The sequence below is a fragment of the Bos grunniens genome, chromosome 5 (assembly GCF_055505025.1).
Source record: "Bos grunniens cultivar Pamir isolate PY7600 chromosome 5, Bosgru_T2T1.0, whole genome shotgun sequence".
Taxonomy (NCBI): domain Eukaryota; kingdom Metazoa; phylum Chordata; class Mammalia; order Artiodactyla; family Bovidae; genus Bos; species Bos grunniens.
Window position 1 is genome coordinate 40,669,005 of NC_141169.1, and position 22,001 is coordinate 40,691,005.

General features: G+C 36.2%; 1 protein-coding gene across 5 annotated transcripts in view; it reads right to left on the reverse strand.

Annotated features, from left to right (window-relative positions):
• CNTN1 (contactin 1) overlaps positions 1–22,001 on the reverse strand; it is a 420,540-nt gene that overhangs the window by 180,482 nt on the left and 218,057 nt on the right. For all 5 annotated transcript variants that reach the window (XM_086403896.1, XM_086403897.1, XM_086403898.1 and 2 more), the window contains 2 exons: positions 7,939–8,075; positions 6,675–6,707 (listed from right to left, as the gene is read on the reverse strand). In XM_086403896.1, the coding sequence (XP_086260022.1) occupies positions 6,675–6,707; positions 7,939–7,999 (94 nt within the window). In that variant the 5' untranslated portion in view covers positions 8,000–8,075. The remainder of the gene's footprint in view (positions 1–6,674; positions 6,708–7,938; positions 8,076–22,001) is intronic.

A 22,001-nucleotide genomic window follows, 5' to 3' on the forward strand; every position in this document is an offset into this window, starting at 1 on the left:
AACAAGACCTTTATTTGTATGTAGGTTCTAGATTTTTTGATTTCAGAAAGAAATAGCCTTGGAATTATCTATGATAAAAAGGGCTTCCTGGGTAGCTCAGCTGGTAAAGAATCTGCCTGCAATGCAGGAGACCCCAGTTCGATTCCTGGGTTGGTAAGTTCCCCTGCAGAAGGCTACCCACTCCAGTGTTCTTGGGCTTCTCTGGTGGCTCAGATAGTGAAGAATCCACCCACAATGCGAGAGACCTGGGTTTGATCCCTGGGTTGGGAAGCTCTCCTGGAGCAGGGCATGGCAACCCACTCCAGTATTCTTGCCTGGAGAGTCTCCATGGACAGAGGAGCCTGGTGAGCTACAGTCCATGGGGTTGCAAAGAGTTTGACATGACTGAGCGACTAAGCACATATCTATGACATAAGTCATGTGATATTTCTTCTCCCACTTGAACAATCTCATGAACTCTTCTTTGAATCTCTGTCAATTGCCCAGCTTTACTAGCTGGAACAATTTAGTAACCCTGCTGCTTTGAAGCTTCTGCTGTTTCTTCCCAATTTACACAAAAATGCTTAAAAAGATGAGCCGTGAAGTTCAATTTTATTAACATATTTTGATTCTCTTCTTGAAGGTAAGATGAATACTATTCTCACTTCAACCCTTGATTAATAATGAATAGTGTGACAATTCTGAGCAATTAAAAAAAATTTAAACATACTAATTATTCAGAATATTAAAATAAATATATTTTAGGGGAGTTTAAGCTCATGAATATCTTCTAAATTCATTGTATTTATATACAAGCTTGATGATTATGGTATTACTATCATTATCAACAGAAAACATCATCAAAGTTAAAGAGGAATGAATGTTTGGTGCAATTATAAAGCTTAAACAGAAGTCGACTTATCTACACTGGATAGATCTTGAGTTTCCACTTGTTACATTAGAGTTAACATAAGAATTTTAAATGGTTTTCTGTGAGGCTACAGTTTAATGAACTAGAGGTTATAGTTGTCCTTAATTCAGTCAATAACTTGATTCAGACCTTGCATATGGTGAAGAATTTTGAGACATGATTTCAAAAGCATGATCCATAAAAGAAAAAAAATGATAAGCTGGACTTTATTCAAGTTTAAAAGTTCTGTTCTGTGAAAGACACTGTTAATAGAATTTTAGGTCTTCAAGATTAGAGATTTTCCTTAGGTCCATTTCAACATACATTGGAGAATTTTGGAATAAGCAGCAAATTGGAAATACTTTCCACTAATTCATGTATGGATATGAGAGTTAGACTGTGAAGAAAGCTGAGGGCCAAAGAATTGATGCTTTTGAGCTGTGGTGTTGGAGAAGACTCTTGAGAGTCCCTTGGACTACAAGGAGATCCAACCAGTCCACTCTGAAGGAGATCAGCCCTTGGATTTCTTTGGAAGGAATGATGCTTAAAGCTGAAACTCCAGTACTCTGGCCACTTCATGCGAAGAGTTGACTCATTGGAAAAGACTCTGATGCTGGGAGGGATTGGGGGCAGGAGGAAAAGGGGACGACAGAGGATGAGATGGCTGGATGGCATCACTGACTCGATGGACGTGGGTTTGAGTGAACTCCAGGTGTTGGTGATGGACAGGGAGGCCTGGCGTGCTGCAATTCATGAGGTCACAAAGAGTTGGACACGACTGAGCGACTGAACTGAACTGAACTGAATTAAATATGTGCTTCATTTAATAATTGTGATCACATACAATTTTAAAAAATTTGAATTCATCTCAGTAGGTGCACAGTTGCATTAACTAAAGATTCAATAGTATTGTATTTCCAATGTAGAAATAGCTAATCCTGGGCTGTCTAGCACCTGCTTCTAAAAAGTCCTCTGGTACTGTCATTATCTCCTGCATTGCAGGTCAATTCTTCACCATCTAAGCCACCAGGGAAGCCTTATTGGGATTATAACAATCCTGAATTCTCAATTTAATTAATAATTTATTAATTTTCTTAAAATAACTAGTTTTATCATTTGAAGTAGTTGAGTTTCGTTCATTCCTAATTGCCTTGATTATTTCAAGTATTGTATGGTGCCTTGAAATACAAAGACAGCTGCACACAAACATACATCTGTGTGGAGGTAGGGGTTAGTTGCACACTTGCATATCTTCATAAAATGCATGGTTTTAAATGTTTCTTTTGATAGGATATCTTTTGATTTTAAGATATGTGACTTTGAGATAAAAATTCATCAGCTTTTAGAAAACTGAACATATGTTTATGGTTTCTTCATCATGATCATAAGGCATGTTTCTTTCTGGAAAAGATATCAGCAATGGCAATTTCCATTGGAAATAATGAAATGCCACATGTTAATAATGATAAGACTATGTCTATTGATTGGCAATCCCTCTACTCATTGAAGTAAAGATAAAACACTTCGGGGGTGAGTTGGGTTGAAGTTTATAGGCCAAACTGAATATTATCAGTGCCCCATGCTATTTTATTCTCCACAAGTACTTTTCCAAAATTATATGCAGATATTTCCAAGTGCTGCATTTCCATTTGCCCTTTACAGAAAGAGACAATGAATCATTTAAGTGATAAAATATGAAACTAATTTCCAATAAAACACTAAATTTTTCCATTTTGACAAAATATTATATTTAAGATATTTCCTTTTGCCCATTTTAAGAACAAAAGGAGACTATGACACACTTGATATCACATTTGTGTTTCCAGTTAGTATTATTTTATAAATGTTATTTATAAAATGTTAGCATATATTTATAAATTTTATAAATATTTCTTGCTTTTCTAATATTTTCAAGCCTGAATAAAATAATGTATTTCATTGGGTGGTTTACCAATTACAATATGCATTTTATTTTGAGGATATATTTGGGCTCTTGGGAGATAAATTATTCATAACTGGCTTCGAATTGCTTTGGTATGCTCAGGGTTAACTTCTGAATGTAAGCTTCATAACCCGCTTGAAGACTATCCAAGCTCATTGCTCTGTTAGTTGAGCTAGGGCACTCAGATCAAGGAAAAAGAACTTTCAGGGGTAATACAACACAAGGTTCAGCAAAGGATCCATTAATACAAGCATTATAATCTCTGTTAACAAAAATTAAGTTATCCATTGCTTTATTTCCAGGGCAATGGAAATAATTAGATGACAAATTATCATGCTTTGGAAGTATTATGAGGTTAAAGGGTACAGAAACAAATGGAAAATATGTTAAAATAAGGTTGTTTTTAAAACATACGCTCTTCTTTTGTGCTAGATATAGTCTTCTAAAAAGGAGCACACAGTTATATAGATAACTTCTCAAGCTACTTGAAAAAATTACTTCAAATCATTCTTTGATTTACTCAATAAAAATTTATTTTCTACCATATAGTGGTCATCTATTGCAGAAGTAAGTTCATTTCTTAAATTTGATCAAGAAGATTAACAGAAAGGAAAAAACTGCTGCTTTTTTTCAGTAGCATTCTCAGTCTCACAGTTAATGTAGTCAGTTAGTGTATGATCTTAAATGAAATACTTCACCTCTTGTTATGTAGAGATGATCCACTGTAACCTTGCTATCTTATTTTATCTCTGGAAATTGAAAGTATCATTACAATTTGTGCTTGAGAGCTATTTTTATTCATTTTATATTCAATGAAAGAAATCCTATTTCTTATTCTGTAATATGTCATCTTAATCTGTTAGTTTTCAAACATGATTTTACATAAGTATGTTTTAATGAGAGTTTCAGGAAGAAAGCAATGAGAACAAAATTTTAGCAGAGTCTAATATTTGAATTTTTACAGTGTTTACAATATTCAGTGGATATGGCCTGGGGAGTGTTGTAAGCCCTCTTAAAATAAAGTAAACTCTCTAAATGAGACAATATTTAAATTGGCTCAAAGCATTATTATTATCTCCATTTTCAAACATTCCTCACTGATAAGAGAATAAGGACTGCTGCTGCTGCTGCTAAGTCGCTTCAGTTGTGTCCAACTCTATGCGACCCCATAGACGGCAGCCCACCAGGCTCCGCCGTCCATGGGATTGTCCAGGCAAGAACACTGGAGTGGGTTGCCATTTCCTTCTCCAATGGGTGAAAGTGAAAAGTGAAAGTGAAGTCGCTCAGTGTGTCCGACTCTTTGCAACCCCATGGACTGCAGCCTACCAGGCTCCTCCGTCCATGGGATTTTCCAGACGAGAGTACTAGAGTGAGGTGCAATTGCCTTCTCTGGAGAATAAGGACATTTAGGGTTTAAGCTTTGAATACTCTGGTTCGTCAGTTCTTAGTCTCATGGGTAATAGGTAACAGTGCAGCAATATATCATAACTAAAATATAACAAGTTGGTCTTGAGAATGTACAGGAATCCAATTATTAGAAGGAAAATTAAGATCAGGTTATCAGAATTGTTGACTAAGTTTTCCTTGCATGATTTTATTTGCCTAAGAAGAGCCTTTCACATTTATTAATGACAACCACTTCCTTGACCTATGGTGCAACCTCAAGCTCTAGACACTGTGTTTTTCATAACAATCTGGGCATCTGTTCACACCTACCTTATATCTGCCTGTGTTTGCTGCCATAAGCCAAGGAATGTTTGGGATGTGTGTGTGTGTGTGTGTGTGTGTGTTAGTCGCTCAGTTGTGTCTGACTGTTTGTGACCCCATGGACTGTAGCCTGCCAGGCTTCTCTGTCCATGGAGTTCTCCAGACAAGAATACTGGAGTGGGTTTCCATTCCCTTCTCCAAGGGGTCTTCTTGATCTGGGTCTCATGCATTGTAGGCAGATTCTTTACCATCTGAGACACAAAGGAAGCCCAGTGTTTGGGGTACTAGAAGCTGAGAGATGAAAGGAAGAGCTTTCCCATACAGGTTTCAGCAGAAACCTGACTCTGATATCTCCTTTCTTTGGGACATCTCGTCTCAGAATGTGAGACAATAAATTTCTGTTGTTCTAAGCCACCCAGTTGGTGGCTTTATTATAGCTATAGCAGTCCTAGGAAACTAATAAGTCCATTACTGCAGTCCATGGGGTTGCAAAGAATCAGACACGACTGAGGGACTGAACAAAAACAACACACATAATAATAAACTGTTGAAGTTTAATGAACTAGCCTTTCTCAAATTTATTTGACAATGAAGTCCTACTAACATCCTTCAGAACAAGTGTTCTTTGAATTAGTGACCTAACACAGTCCATATTTACCCACTTCTGTACTTATTTGTTCTACTTTCTCTAAGAATTATTTCCATTTCTAATAATTGAAATACTTCCAGTTTCCCTTGCCTACTAGCTCCATCATTAAATATTTATTAATTCCTCAATTATTTTAAAAAGCCTATCATATTTTTCTTATGAATTTGTTACCCACTTACTTTTATTATTCCTTATTATATGTAAGGTTATTGAAATCAAGGAGCATATGTCACTGATCTTTATATAGCCTACACTCACACTATATAGGCTAACTCACAAGGAAGAAACAGAAATAGCTTTGATATGCTTCTTGCTGAGACTTTCCTTTTTATAAATCCCCTATCGATGGAGACTCTGACTCACTCTGGCATGAAACTCTTGCTTTGGCATGGAAGCAATAGCACTGATTACTCAGTGATTCTTTTAATTACTCGTTCTCCTACCACTATGCTGTGGCTTTCAATGATTACCAGTGTTACCATGTTTATTTGTTTACTATGTAGGTCACTGTGTTGTAAGTCGGAGAAGGCAATGGCACCCCACTCCAGTACTCTTGCTTGGAAAATCCCATGGATGGAGGAGCCTGGTGGGCTGCAGTCCTTGGGGTCGCGAAGAGTCGGACACGACTGAGCAACTTCACTTTCACTTTTCACTTTCATGCATTGGAGAAGGAAATGGCAACCCACTCCAGTATTCTTGCCTGGAGAATCCCAGGGATGGGGGAGCCTGGTGGGCTGCCGTCTATGGGGTCGCACAGAGTCGGACACGACTGAAACGACTTAAAGCAGCAGCAGCAGTGCTGTAAGTTATCATTACATTGTTTTTTTAGTGTTCACAAGAATCCTGTGATTTTTACATGTAGGAAACGTAAGTCTCATAGAAATTGAATAATTTGCACAAGATCACATAGTGAATACCTGGTTGAATATGTAAGTCCAGACTGATTTACTCTAGACTATTTTTTCCAGTCTATATTTCTAGCAATAACTATTCAGTGGTTGAAATATAATCTAAACTATCAGGATCACTAATTATATTTAATGAAAGATAAATAATAAATTTTCCATTATCTGGATTTCCAATTAAACTGAATCTTAAGGTTCCAAGCTTATTAACTTTAATTCTTCTTCTTGCAGCAAAGCAGAAGGCTTTCAAAACAAGCTAGAATTTTACAATATTAAAAATATTGCTGCAAAATTAAGTACTATAGGATTATTATAAAACATGAAGGGAAAATACAGGTTGCATTGAATATATTCTATCTGCTACAATCCTCCACTTGGATATTTGCTTGTGGTGTATCTATTCATTTATTTTGGTAATCAAATAAGTTACATGAAGACCTCAGATAAAACATCTACAAAATTCCCAAGTGCTCTAATTGTAACCACTTGCTATAAGTTTAAAAACTTAATAGCTTAATGTAGGGATGAAATATGGTTTATTTGAAGAAATCTACTTAAAAAGTTACCCTTTCATCAACTTACCTCCATGACCATACCTTCTGTGCCATGTAAACTCTAAAAAGAAAAAAAAAGACAAAAATCAGAAAAATATTAATCCCAAAGCTGCTCTTTGTTTTGATTTCAAATGTTACTCAAATAAACGAGATATTAGTTAATGAAATTAGATTATTAGCTCTTCACCATTAAGGCTGAAGTATGACCATGTCTTTGGAAATATTTATTTCTTATCTTTGCATTTTTATAATTACAGCACCAAAAATTTTAAAGAATTGGCATGAATTTTCAGTACTAATAAGAATATCTTTGCTTTATTTTATTCATAAATGTAGACAGCAATAATAACCTTACCACAAATTTTCTTTATTATATTAAATAATATATATGCATATATGCAAATAGTTCTATATGTGTGTGCCCATCAAGTTCATTATTAAAGCAATCAAGGGAGGTTCATAAATGAAAATATAAGATCCATCTATATCTTGAACTTAACAGCAACTCAACAAGTGCTGAATTAAGGTAATTGAGACAGAGGTATTATAAAATATTGTTAGAAAACACACTGCTTCAGATAAAAATACAATGTGCCTTTAGAAATATTTTTTAATCTTTCACACTTATCTTTGAAAAATAGAAATATAGTGTTTGTTTATCCTAAAACTACGGTATACTTAAAACTGCATTGTTATTCTTAAGTCCTTGAATACACTGTAGATTATTTTTGAATTGTTTTCAAAAGATTGACCAGCCAATAATAAAAATTAAATTATATTAACTTGTAAAAAATAGACAGATGTATCAAAAGCTTAAAACCCATTATTTTCTAATATTTTACTATGTTTTACTTTTATGTATACTAATGAGGTTAAGTCGATTTTACCCCTATAGTGAACATACTATATGATGGTGCGCTATTGCATAACTCTTCTCCCACCACCATACATGGTTTCAAGTTGAAAATGACAACAGTAGGACAATTTACTCTGTAGGAATTGACAAATGCTACAGCAGGGATATTTTTCCCCTCCCAGATATTCAGATTTTAACCATTTACCAGCACATCACTATATAAGATCGATTAACTTATGAAATTTTAATTGAAACTAAAAAGAAAAAAGAACAAAAGTGTCAGGCTTAATATATATGCATTTACTTGCCTGACCCAGATGGCAAAGGAAAATATTAATTCTGAACTTTATACACTAGATTCAATATAGTGAAAAGAATATTAATTACATTGACATAAATTGTGGAAGTTATATGTTATAGACAGGATATTTCTTACCTGATAGACAAGTTTTAAAAGATATTATTACAAGGAGACTGAACAGTAACCACATTTTCATCTTGTGTTCAGTAGAATTTAGGTTCAAATTTCAAAAAAAATCTTTAACTTTATGGCAGTTGGATAATATTAAACACCTGCATAAAGAGAAGAGAAGAAGGAAGAGGAAAGATAAGAAAAAGGAAAGAAAGGTAATGGAAAATATTCACCATTTGGCATCAACAATATTATCAATTCTATTTTATTTTATATTTCTTATTTGTATAATAAGTTTTAGTTTATTTAAATACATTTGTAAACATCATATTATAATGAAAAGAGTAGATTCGGTATCAAGGCTTCAGCTTCTTCCCAGTACTGACATTGTAAGAAACATGAGCAAGTAACTGAATTGACATTTTTTTAAGTTTTTAATAACTGAGTATAGTAAAATCTTTTTACAAATAGCAGAGTTGTGAACATTTCAATGTCAACTATTTTACCTGAAGATTAAATTGACCTGAAGCACTGGTAGAAAGATTTAGTAAAACATATATTTGTATAAGAATTTCCCTAGTAGCTCAGCAGTAAAAGAATCCCCCTGTAATGCAGGAAACCCGGATTCAAACCCTGGGTAGGGAAGATCCTCTGGCAAAGGAAGTGACAACCCACTCCAGGATTCTTGCCTGGAAAATCCCATGGACAGAGGAGCCTGGCAGGCTACAGTCCACAGGGTCTCAAGAGTTAGACATGACTTAGAAACTAAATCATCACCACAACCATATCTGTATAAGAATTTTATAAATTCATAGACATTGTACAAGAGTTATATCTTAGATTGCCTGTTGGTGGTTTATGGAAAATTTTTGCCAGAAAACCTAAATTTTTAAATGTTAAAGTATATAGATTAATAACTTGTTTATTCCTTTTCCCTGCTTTCACTTTTTTCCTTTATTCATTCAAGAAAATGTAAATAATTGTTCCTTATAAGAGAGAAGCTAGGTTTTGTATGTCAAAATCTTTAAAATTTGGAGAGCTATTTTTAAAGATAAGAAGACAAAATTACTAATATAAACTAAGCTACAGAGACTTCCCTGGTGGTCAGGGAAGTCTAAGAATCCACCTTGCAATTCAGGGGACACAGGTTCAATCCCTGGTCAGGGAACTAAGATCACACATGCCATGGAGAAAATAAGCCCATGTGTCATAACTACTGAGTCCACTCACTACAACTAGAGAGTCCATGAGCTGCAATGAAAGATCCTGCACTACACATGGAAGATCCCACATGTAGCAACTAAGATGCAACACAGCCAAATTAAAAAAATACTAATAAATAAATAAATAAATAAACTACGCTACAAAACTATGCATCAGTCTAAGTAAAATATCTTGCTTTTATAAAATTCTGTAAAAACTTCTGACCACATGATTATTTTGGTTTCAAGGCATTGAAATAGCTTCATTTTAGTGAGGGGCTCTTTGACTTAAGCCTCATCATCATCTTTGTAGATCCATCTGTGACCAAGCATGCAGATAAAAGAATCAAAAAGAAAGCATAGTCTGCTTGCCCTTAAAAAGTTCACAGATCAACAGGAACGCTTATGTGTACACAGGTCAGTGCAATGACAGACTTGTTTGGATCTACATAGTATTAAACTTGAAAGCATGTTTTTTTAATATAAATTTATTTATTTTAATTGGAGGCTAATTACTTTACAATATTGTATTGGTTTTGCCATACATCAACATGAATCCACCACGGGTGTACACGTGTTCCCATCCTGAACCCTCCTCCCACCTCCCTCCCCATACCATCCCTCTGGGTCATCCCAGTGCACCAGCCCCAAGCATCCTGTATCCTGCATCAAACCTGGACTGGTGATTCATTTCATATATGATATTATACATGTTTCAATGCCATTCTCCCAAATCATCCCCTACCTCCCTCTCCCAGAGTCCAAAAGACTGTTCTATACATCTGTGTCTCTTTTGCTGTCTCACATACAGGGTTATCATTACCATCTTTCTAAATTCCATATATATGCATTAGCATACTGTATTGGTGTTTTTCTTTCTGGCTTACTTCACTCTGTATAATAGGCTCCAGTTTCATCCACCTCATTAGAACTGATTCAAATGTATTCTTTTTAATGGCTGAGTAATACTCCATTGTGTATATGTACCACAGCTTTCTTATCCATTCATCTGCAGATGGACATCTAGGTTGCTTCCATGTCCTGGCTATTATAAACAGTGCTGCGATGAACATTGGGGTACACGTGTCTCTTTCAATTCTGGCATGTCAATCATTTATTAAAAACACTGCAAAATATGTCTCAGATGGACCTGGTGGTGGCACTATAACAAATTTTCAAATATTCCAGGGCATTACAAAGAGACTTGACTTCTTCAATTGAGACACAATAGGCTCTTCAATTTGAAAACACATGAAATCATATTTTCAAAGATTATGTAGAAATAGAATATAAGAATCTCATGACATAGAATTGAATGTAAAATATAAATTAGAGCATGAAAGCAATTCTGAAAATACCTAATGTTATTATTATCAATATATAAATATATTTAAATGCTATCTAAAGCAGCCAAAATAAAATGGTACTGATTTCTTGCATCATAATGACATGTAGAGTACTACTTATTTTTTAAATGTGATGGACTTTAAGACCATATTTACCCCCCTTTAATTTGCCAGAATTCCAGCATTTTCCAAGACCGGTAAAAATATTTAGTGTTACTACATGGATCAGGAAAAATATTTTTCCCTTTTTGTGTATAGGTTATTTTTCAGTGAAAAATCGTTTATTTCTTGAAAAAAAAATGAGTTGAATTTTTAGATTAAACATAGTAAATATGGATCAGTGGAGCAACAGGAAAATTTTTAGATACCTTTGCAAAAGGAAAAATATTCAACAGATAATTTTTAAATGCCAAGATTGATTATTACCAATTTATTTCTCTTGGACATTGGTAAGAAGAAGAAAACTACACAAATGTATAGATTGTATTAAGTCTAGACTTTTAAATTTAAATTTTATTTCTTTTACTAAACAGAACTGATTAGAAAGGAAAAGAAACAGTAAATAAAGGTGAAGAATAAAGATAAATTCCTTCAGGAGGCAGGGGAATCCATTAAATGATCTATAGAAGAATTCAGTTTTTTATTTTGTTATCATTAATATTCAAATATAAACCTAAATTAAAAATTTTGAAACCTATACACGTTATTTATAGCTCTTAAAGTTTGTCTCCAAAAATGTACTTTCAGCATTTTCTTGGCCCATTGGTTTGTAATTCTTTTCATTGAGTTATACATACTAATTAAGATGAAGTCCTTTAATGAGGAGGAGGGGAGAAAGGCAAACATAAACTATGCCAAAACTGTTGTGTCGATCAAACAGTTCTTTTTGTAAAGATCAACTTAGATAATATATTTGAAAACATTTTGCAAATTACAAAACATGTGCAGTTTAATGTGTCAGTGATTACTGGATTTTAAATAGTTCAAATTTATCAATTAATAAACCTAAATTGATAATAAATAATTCTAAATAATAACTTTACATAACTAGATAGCATATTCAAAAGCAGAGACATTACTTTGCCAACAAAGGTCCGTCTAGTCAAGGCTATGGTTTTTCCTGTGGTCATGTATGGATGTGAGAGTTGGACTATGAAGAAGGCCGAGTGCCGAAGAATTGATGCTTTTGAACTGTGGTGTTGGAGAAGACTCTTGAGAGTCCCTTGGACTGCAAGGAGATCCAACCAGTTCATTCTGAAGGAGATCAGCCCTGGGATTTCTTTGGAAGGAATGATGCTTAAGCTGAAACTCCAGTACTTTGGCCACTTCATGTGAAGAGTTGACTCATTGGAAAAGACTCTGATGCTTGGAGGGATTGGGGGCAGGAGGAGAAGGGGACGACAGAGGATGAGATGGCTGGAAGGCATCACTGACTCAATGGACTGAGTCTGAGTGAACTCCGGGTGTTGGTGATGGACAGGGAGGCCTGGCGTGCTGCGATTCATGGGGTCGCAAAGAGTCGGACACGACTGAGCGACTGATCTGATCTGATCTGAACATTCATCTTAAGAGCAAGGGATGCTGCTACATCTTTTTTTATTGACTATAGAGGAAGTAGTACTGACCAGAGAGAAAAAGAATCAGGTAAAATTAAAGAACAATTACTTTGAAGAGTATCCTTCAGATTATTAATTTTGACAAATTATGCGAGTGAGATCTTGGTCTGTTTACCTTATTAACTATATAGAGAATCTGGGAAAGAATGAGGGCAGGTCTAAAGGAAGAGTAGCTATGAGTGAGCAATTTCAAGAAACTAAAAATAAGATGCAGAAGACTTTTCTGGGTCAAGGATATTATCTTATATTTCCTTCTTAGACAACACCCACAGTATATGGGAACCTGAGGTAAGGCATAGTCAAAGGAAATCCAGGAAGGTCAGCCAGATCTTGTCTTAAACTTAGCTCAGCCACTCTTTAGCTTGCAACTTAGGGAAAATTACTCAAGTTCTGACTCATGTACAAAGTATGAACAAAAATGCGCATTTCATAGAACACTTGCAAGTGTCATATAAGATTATACATGTGAAATGCTTACTGTGAAAGTAGTAAATAGATATTAACTATCATTCTGCTAAGCGTTAGGGCCCATCAGGCTACAAGAGACAATGACACGTTACTTGTTTATTGTGTCTCTAATGCCTGGCACTGAGTAGTCATTTGATATTATATTTATTGAAGAAATGAATGGACCATTCCATAACTGTATTTCAAAACACTTGCCACAAACAAATTAAAATTTAACTTTAGTTCCTTCAAGTAAGCATAAAATACAATAGGTAATAAAAAGTATTTCTTACTGGGGCTCTGGTCTCAGTTATGGATTACTGCTGCTTATATATACACCTTTGGAGAAGGCATTGGCACCCCACTCCAGCACTCTTGCCTGGAAAATCCCATGGACGGAGAAGCCTTGTAGGCTACAGTCCAGGGGTCGCTAGAGTCGGACACGACTGAGCGACTTCACTTTCACTTTTCACTTTCATGCATTGGAGAAGGAAATTGGCAACCCACTCCAGTGTTCTTGCCTGGAGAATCCCAGGGACGGGAAGCCTGGTGGGCTGCTGTCTATGGGGTCGCACTGAGTTGGACACGACTGAAGTGACTTAGCAGTAGCAGCAGCATATACACCTTAGAAGAGGATAGTCTAAGCAGCAATATTTTAAAGCATTTTTAATGTGTATTTTATTGAGTGTTTTTGAAAGACTTCCAATTTCAATATTTTCATTCTCATCAGAAGGAGACATTTTTCATTATCCTGAGGCAAACTCTTTTCCTTCACTCCAAATATTGCCTATTTCAATAGGACAGTGAGTGATTATCCTGGCAGCATGTATTTCATTTTATTTAATGGATTTCTTTCTGTTTCAGTATAAAAGCATCTCTCACATCATTTTCTGCTACTGATTTGTTCTGTTGTATCACCAGTTATCCCAACACTTGTGACTCCTGATCCCATCCTCTCAGAGTGCAGCAGAGGAGAGGGGGGCAAGGCTGAGCCCACACACGCTAGTGCAGAAGAAACAGCTCTTCTTAATTCTCTCTGAAGGACCTACCACTCAGTAATCCACAGCCAGCTCCCAGCCCCCATATTCCTGAAAGTGTTGTAGCAAGTGAAGTGGCATAAGAAGAAAACAACTCAAAGATGTGCCAATAAAAGAAGCAGACCTTTTCTTCTCAATATCCAAAAGAACAGAATGACCAGAACCTGGGGATGCATTCCTGCCCACATGCCATGCTGTGCTAGGAAACAGCTCCCTGGTTTCTCCTACTCTCCCCTAGGTCTTTTCACCAGGTACTGCAGATGGCTCATATCACAACTTAACCACAGCTCTATAGGTGTCTAGTGACTGGTGTTTCCCTAACATGTATTGGTGCTATAGTATTCTCCAAACAATTCAACATCCTTTACTAAGACACTTACTTATGTATTTAAACAACTACAACAACAAAAATATAATAAGGCAACACAAGGTGACAGCCTCTGTCTCCTTCCTTCATGCTCTCGTCTGTCCTGCCATGCTTTGCTTTTCCCCCCTCTCTCTCTTTACTTTAGATGATGCTATGGTTCTCCTTTGGGAAATCTGGTCCATATCTATGTATGCATTTTTCTGCTAGACAGACATCATCTAGTTCTTGTCTAGTTTTGTTCTGTCATGAGGTATTTCATATAAATTATTTTAAAAATCTTCAACTATACATTAGCAAACATTTAGCCACTAACAATTATTCACAAAGTATTTAGTATTGGTATATAATTAGAGTTTCCTCCAACAATACCAATAAATCTAATATTTCATTGAACTGATGCTTATACAAGCATTTACATTGAAAGAGAACAAAATTTAGAAATATGGATAAAACATTAATATGTATTAGCAAGTGGTGGCATCTCTTGTAGAAAGAAAAAAGATTTGGCAGGATTTCAGAAATCTATTTTGATTAATCCTCAACACAGCTCATACAAGGTCATGTTAAAAATATTTAACCTAAAATTTTACTTACGATACTGACCACTCTGCTCTGGTTCTAAGGAATATTTGCCATGAATTTCAGTTTCCAGAAAATAGAGGAAACTTGTTTGTGCTGAGCTCAGATTATCCTAGGTGAAAAGACATCAACATTTCTTACTCTACATTTTAAAATCAGGGAATATTTTGTCCTCAGACTCAATCTGAAAATCTGCCTCTGCTGCACCCATCACTTAATCTTCCTGAGGTGTCAGTTACCCAGTCTGTAGAATGCAAATGAGGACTAGATTATGCATGGGGCTTCCCAGGTGGTACAGTGGTAAACAATCCACCTACCAATGCTGCAGACTCAAAAGACATGGGTTCAATCCCTGGGTCAGAAAGATTCCCTAGAGAAGGAAATGGCAACCCACTTCAGTATTCTTGCCTGGAAAATTCCATGGACAGAGAACCCTGGTAGGCTACAGTCCGTGGGGTCACAAAAAGTCATACATGACTGGGTACACACACACAAATTATGCATGCATATAGATACACATCTGTGTGTGTAAGTAAAAGCCTTTTGACATGGTTACATTGTTCAGTCACTCAGTCCTGTGATATGTGTACATAATAGAAGTCAAATAGAATAGACTGAAGTCTTATTTCACTGAAGTGAAATCAACTAAAAATCTGAAGAAATAAAGTCAGTATTTTTTTGTTGTTTTGTTTTTTGGCTGTGTGGGATGTGGGATATCATAGTTTCCTGACCAGGGGTGGAATCCACGCCTGCTGCAGTGGAAGTGTGGAGTCTTAACCACTGGGCCACCAGGGAAGACTCAAATTAGATTTGAATTTAAAATATGTGAATGTTTTAGAAAAGGGATATTATATATTTTAAAAGTCAAACTGTACAAAAAAGATCTTCACAACCCAGATAATCACGATGGTGTGATCACTGACCTAGAGCCAGACATCCTGGAATGTGAAGTCAAGTGGGCCTTAGAAAGCATTACTACTGAGGTGGATGAAACTGGAGCCTATTATACAGAGTGAAGCAAGCCAGAAGGAAAAACACCAATACAGTATACTAAAGCATATATATGGAATTTAGAAAGATGATAACAATAACCCTGTGTACGAGACAGCAAAAGTGATGCTGATGTATGGAACAGTCTTATGGACTCTGTGGGAGAGGGAGAGGGTGGGAAGATTTGGGACAATGGCATTGAAACATGTAAAATATCATGTATGAAACGAGATGCCAGTCCAGGTTCAATGCACGATACTGGATGCTTGGGGCTAGTGCACTGGGACGACCCAGAGGGATGGTATGGGGAGGGAGGAGGGAGGAGGGTTCAGGATGGGGAGCACATGTATACCTGTGGTGGATTCATTTTGATATTTGGCAAAACTAATACAATTATGTAAAGTTTAAAAATAAAATAAAATTAAAAAAAATTAAAAAAAAAAAAAAAAAGAAAGCATTACTACGAGCAAAGCTAGTGGAGGTGATGGAATTCCAGTTGAGCTATTCCAAATCCTGGAAGATGATGCTGTGAAAGTGCTGCACTCAATATGCCAGCTAATTTGGAAAACTCAGCAGTGGCCACAGGACTGGAAAAGGTCAGTTTTCATTCCAATCCCAAAGAAAGGCAATGCCAAAGAATGCTCAAACTACCGCACAATTGCAGTCATCTCACATGCTAGGAAAGTAATGCTCAAAATTCTCCAAGCCAGGCTTCAGCAATATGTGAACCATGAAATTCCTGATGTTCAAGCTGGTTTTAGAAAAGGCAGAGGAACCAGAGACCAAATTGCCAACATCTGCTGGATCGTGGAAAAAGCAAGAGAGTTCCAGAAAAGCATCTATTTCTGCTTTATTGACTGTGCCAAACCCTTTGACTGTGTGGATCACAATAAACTGTGGAAAATTCTGAAAGAGATGGGAACACCAGACCACCTGATCTGCCTCTTGAGAAATTTGTATGCAGGTCAGGAAGCAACAGTAAGAACTGGATATGGAACAACAGACTGGTTCCAAATAGAAAAAGGAGTTCGTCAAGGCTGTATATTGTCAGAAGAAACACAAGCTGGAATCAAGATTGCCGGGAGAAATATCAATAACCTCAGATATGCAGATGACACCACCCTTATGGCAGAAAGTGAAGAGGAACTCAAAAGCCTCTTGATGAAAGTGAAAGTGGAGAGTGAAAAAGTTGGCTTAAAGCTCAACATTCAGAAAACGAAGATCATGGCATCCGATCCTATCACTTCATGGGAAACAGTGTCAGACTTTATTTTTCTGGGCTCCAAAATCACTGCAGATTGTGATTGCAGCCATGAAATTAAAAGATGCCTACTCCTTGGAAGGAAAGTTATGACCAACCTAGATAGCATATTCAAAAGCAGAGACATTACTTTGCCAACAAAAGTTCGTCTAGACAAGGCTATGGTTTTTCCTGTGGTCATGTATGGATGTGAGAGTTGGACTGTGAAGAAGGCTGAGTGCCCAAGAATTGATGCTTTTGAACTGTGGTTTTGGAGAAGACTCTTGAGAGTCCCTTGGACTGCAAGGAGATCCAACCAGTCCTTCTGAAGGAGATCAGCCCTGGGATTTCTTTGGAAGGAATGATGCTAAAGCTGAAAATCCAGTACTTTGGCCACCTCATGCGAAGAGTTGACTCATTGGAAAAGACTCTGATGCTGGGAGGGATTGGGGGCAGGAGGACAAGGGGACGACAGAGGATGAGATGGCTGGATGGCATCACTGACTTGATGGACGTGAGTCTGAGTGAACTCCGGGAGTTGGTGATGGACAGGGAGGCCTGGCGTGCTGCGATTCATGGGGTCACAATGAGTCGGACACAACTGAGCAACTGATCTGATCTGATCCCTCAGAAAGGGGATACTACATACATTATATGTTAAGCAGTTTCACATCAATATTATACTGTTCCAGTATAATTTTCAGATTATTAAAAACAACTTAAACATAGACATAACTTCCTCTAGTTACATAATTACATACTTTTGGAGGTCTTCTTCAGCCTCATACTTACTTTTTAACTCTATTATCAAATTATTATTGTCTCAGCTTAAAACTCTATTATCAAATTATTATTGTCTTAGTTTAATAGTTTTTCTGCAAAGTTATTAATAGTGTTTTAGCAGCTTACAGCTGTGATTAAATATATTTAGTAAAAATTTCTGAAGAACATACTGTTCGAAGCCAAGTAATAAAGTACATACCCCAAAAAACGCATTTTTTTTAAATGATTATAAACAGTATCCTTCTCTTCCAGAATAGAGTCAGACACTGTTCAACTAACAGGTAGAATGTGATTGTTTTCAGAATGCAACTACATTAGCTGCTGAAATACCCTGATACTTGATTGTGTGTGAAGTACAGGTAAAAAGAGGAGCAAAATAATATGTTTCAAGCATTTTAATAAATATAAAATTATTGGACTATGAAATTAATGACTTGGAGGCTGCTGACGGAAAAAAAAAACCTGAAGGCTTTTTGAAGATATGGGTATTTACTGAGTGTTGACAGCACACTCTGCATTTTACAAAACAACTGATTATTCATATTTTTAGGTAATTGAATTTATGATCAAATTAATTACTTTTTTATTTCCAAAATGATATAATGCCTGAAGAAGGATTTAAAAAATAATGCAATCCTATTCATAATATTTATAACATATAAGTTTTTGTTGGCACATTATGTCATGTAGGACTAATTGATATGAAAGACGTGTGAAAGTATTAGTCATTCAGTCATGTCCTAATTGATATGCTTTTTGTTGAGGTAATTTCAAAAAACTCTCAGTTTTATATGATAAATAGAGTCCTACAGAATTTTGTCCCATTTCAGGAGTATGTGTGTATGTAGCTAGATATCACTTGAAATTCAAGAAAGTAGAGAAAGTCTTTGTTGAGTTGAAATTGTCTCCCCAATGAAACTAACATGATGCCAATAGTACATAATTATTTTGTTTGAAATTACAAAACTGAGATGGTAATGGAAAATAGGAAGAGTAATAAGCAAATGAGGTGATAAGATTTCTTGATTATTTGCAATTCCCAAATTATTGATTTTGGATGAACAATGAACAAGGGAAGTGTTGCTCTGTCAAGAAAGATTTAAAACTCAAACATATACGTGGGGGATTCCACTCAACCTGTTTCTCATCAGTGTATTAATAAGTTTATGAAGGAGATCAAGATGACAGGAGGGGGGATGCTATGCTGACCTCCCACTATGATCTTATCAAACTACATCTACATATGGATCAACTCCTGCTGAAAACAACCTGGAGACCAGCAAGAAAACCTCTCCTACAACCAAACCTTTAAAGAAAGATCCACATGGAATCAGGTAGGAAGGGAGAAGAAGTGAATGGGTCAGGACCCAAGCCCTTAGCAGGAGACACAGAAGAGGAATGGGGATATCCCAGGCTCAGGGATCTTGCCCAGGAATTGAATCACATATAAGACATCTCAGTCCTGGATTCAGATCTTGGTAAGATGAGTTCCCTTAGCTGGTTTGAAAACCAGTGAAACTTACCAGAGAGCTACCTAGTTAAGGCTATGGTTTTTCCTGTGGTCATGTATGGATGTGAGAGTTGGACTGTGAAGAAGGCTGAGCACCAAAGAATTGATGCTTTTGAACTGTGGTGTTGGAGAAGACTCCTGAGAGTCCCTTGGACTGCAAGGAGATTCAACCAGTCCATTCTGAAGGAGATCAGCCCTGGGATTTCTTTGGAAGGAATGATGCTAAAGCTGAAACTCCAGTATTTTGGCCACCTCATGGGAAGAGTTGACTCATTGGAAAAGACTCTGATGCTGGGAGGGATTGGGGGCAGGAGGACAAGGGGACGACAGAGGATGAGATGGCTGAATGGCATCACTGACTCGATGGACGTGAGTCTGAGTGAACTTTGGGAGTTGGTGATGGACAGGGAGGCCTGGCGTGCTGCGATTCATGGGGTCACAAAGAGTCGGACATGACTGAGCGACTGATCTGATCTGATCTGATGAGAAACAGACTTTTCTCAAGAAGCATGCATGCAGATGCTTGCTTACTCCCAGTAACAGTGCAGAAGCTGTAAATTGAAAATTGCCTAGGACTCTGACCAGTTTTCTGTGATTGCTCCAGCATGTATCCTGGCCCAAACCTGGCACTGGTTCCAGCCTTTCTGGCACTGGTGTTGCTCTCCGTTAGGATGAAAGCTGCCATTGCCAGTAGACTTCACACAATTAGAGTGAAACCAGCTCAGATACAAACTTCAGGGCTTCTGCTCCAGCACCTTGGGCACCAACTCTGCCTTTTATAGGGGGATGACTGCCATTGAACACAAGAGAAGCCTTGGTTCAAACCTGGATCTGGCCCTAGCCACTCCTTCTTCTGATCAATTACTTCAGAAAAATGCAATAACTGAACTAAAAATTACACTAGAAGGAACTAAGCAGAATCGGTTACATAGAAGAATGCATAAATTATCTGAAAGAATAATAGAAATCACCAAATAACAGCAGAATAAAAACAAATTTTAAGAAATGAGGATAGCTTGGAGGACCTTGTGGACAACATAAAGTGTACTAACTTCTGCATTATATGGATCTTGGAGGAGAAGAGAGAAAGGGGTAGAAAATGTATGTGATAAAGTTATGGCTGAAAACTTCCTGAGGTTGAAGGAGGAAACAGATTTGTAGGTACAGGAAACACTAAGAGTCCCAAACAAGAGGAACTCAAAGAGACTCATATGAAGACAGGTCATAGTTAAAATGACAAATGTTAAAAATATGGAGAAAATTGTAAAGGTAGCAAGAGAAAAACAAAAAGTCACTTATAAGTAAATTATTATAATGCTTCAGTTGATTTTTTTCTGCAGAAATTTTGCAAGCCAGAGGGAATGACATTATAATTTAAAGTGCTGAAATGAAAAACCTAAAACCTAGGATGCTATAATCAGTAAAATTATCATTCAAAATTAAAGGTGAAAAATATAATATCTCAAACAAGCAAAAACTAAGAGTTCAGCAATACCAAACTGACCCTAAATGGAATGCTAAATGGCAATTTTAATGGGAAAAGAATAGGCTTCAATAAGAATTTATAGGAAAGGTAAAATTCCACTAGTAAAGGTAAATATATAATAAAGTTTGTGGATCAACAATTTAAATAAGCAAGTATGAAGATTAAAAGACAATAAATGTAAAATCTATATAGCTACAATAAACATGTAAGGGATAGACATGATGATACAAAATATCAAAAACACAAAGCATGGATGAGGAGAGTAAAAATTGTACCTGTTTTAGAATGTGTTTAAAGTTAAATGACTATCAATAAAACAAATAGAAATCCATGGTAACTGTAAATGAAAAACACACAATAGATTAACAAAAACCAGAGAGAAAGGAATAAGAGCATAGCACTAAAGATAATCATCAAACCATAGGGGAAGAGGTGCAAAAAAAGAGAGAGAAAGGACAGAGAATAACTACAAAGACAACTGAAACCAAATAAGAAAAGTACATGCTCAGTGATAATTGCATTAATGTTCAATGGACTAAAAACTCCACTCAAAGGCAGAGGTGACTGATCAGATTAAAACAAACAAACAAAAAGACCATATCCTGCCTGCTATCTGCTATCCCCAACAATATGGGGTTGCCACGCCAAGACTCTCTGTATTAGACTTGTAAGATCTCCCTGTCCAATAAACCACTGATATCTCTGTCAAGGAAAAAAAAAAAAGCTATCTGCAGAAGACTCATTTCAGAGCTAATGACACAGACTGAAAGTGAAGAGATAGAAAATGATATTCTATAAAAATATAAATTAAAAAAAAAAGTTGGGATAGCAGTACTCATGTCAGACAAAGTAGACTTTAAAGAAACAAAATGCAAAAGACCAAGAAGGGCATTTTATAGTGATAGAGGGATCCTAATAAGAACAAGATATAACATTTTTTTTACTTGTATGCACCTAATAGAGGAGTACTTAAAGATATGAATCAACTAATAATAGATAAAAGGAAAATCTGACAATACAAAAATAGTAGGGTACCTCACATATAAAAGAACATATCCAGACATAAAAACAATCAGGAAAATTACTTTAAAATATACATCAGACAAGTTGAATTAATAGATATTAATTAGTAGACATAGAACATTCCATCTAAAACCAGCAATGAAATGCTTTCCAGGATAGATCACATTCTAGGCCCCAAAACAAATCTCAAGAAATTTAGGAAGTTAGAAATTATATCAAGCATTTTTTTCCAATCAGAAAGGTACGAAACTAGAAATCAATTACAGGAGGAAAACTGGGAAAAATACAAGCATGTGAAGACTAAACATGTTACTAAAAATCCAATGGTTCAGTAAAGAAATGAAATAAGAAATCAGAATATACCTCAAGTCAAATAAAACAAAAGCACAACTTTCCAAAAGGAATGGGATACAGCAAAATCAGTTCTAAGAGGGAAGTTTGTAGCAATATAGACCTACCTC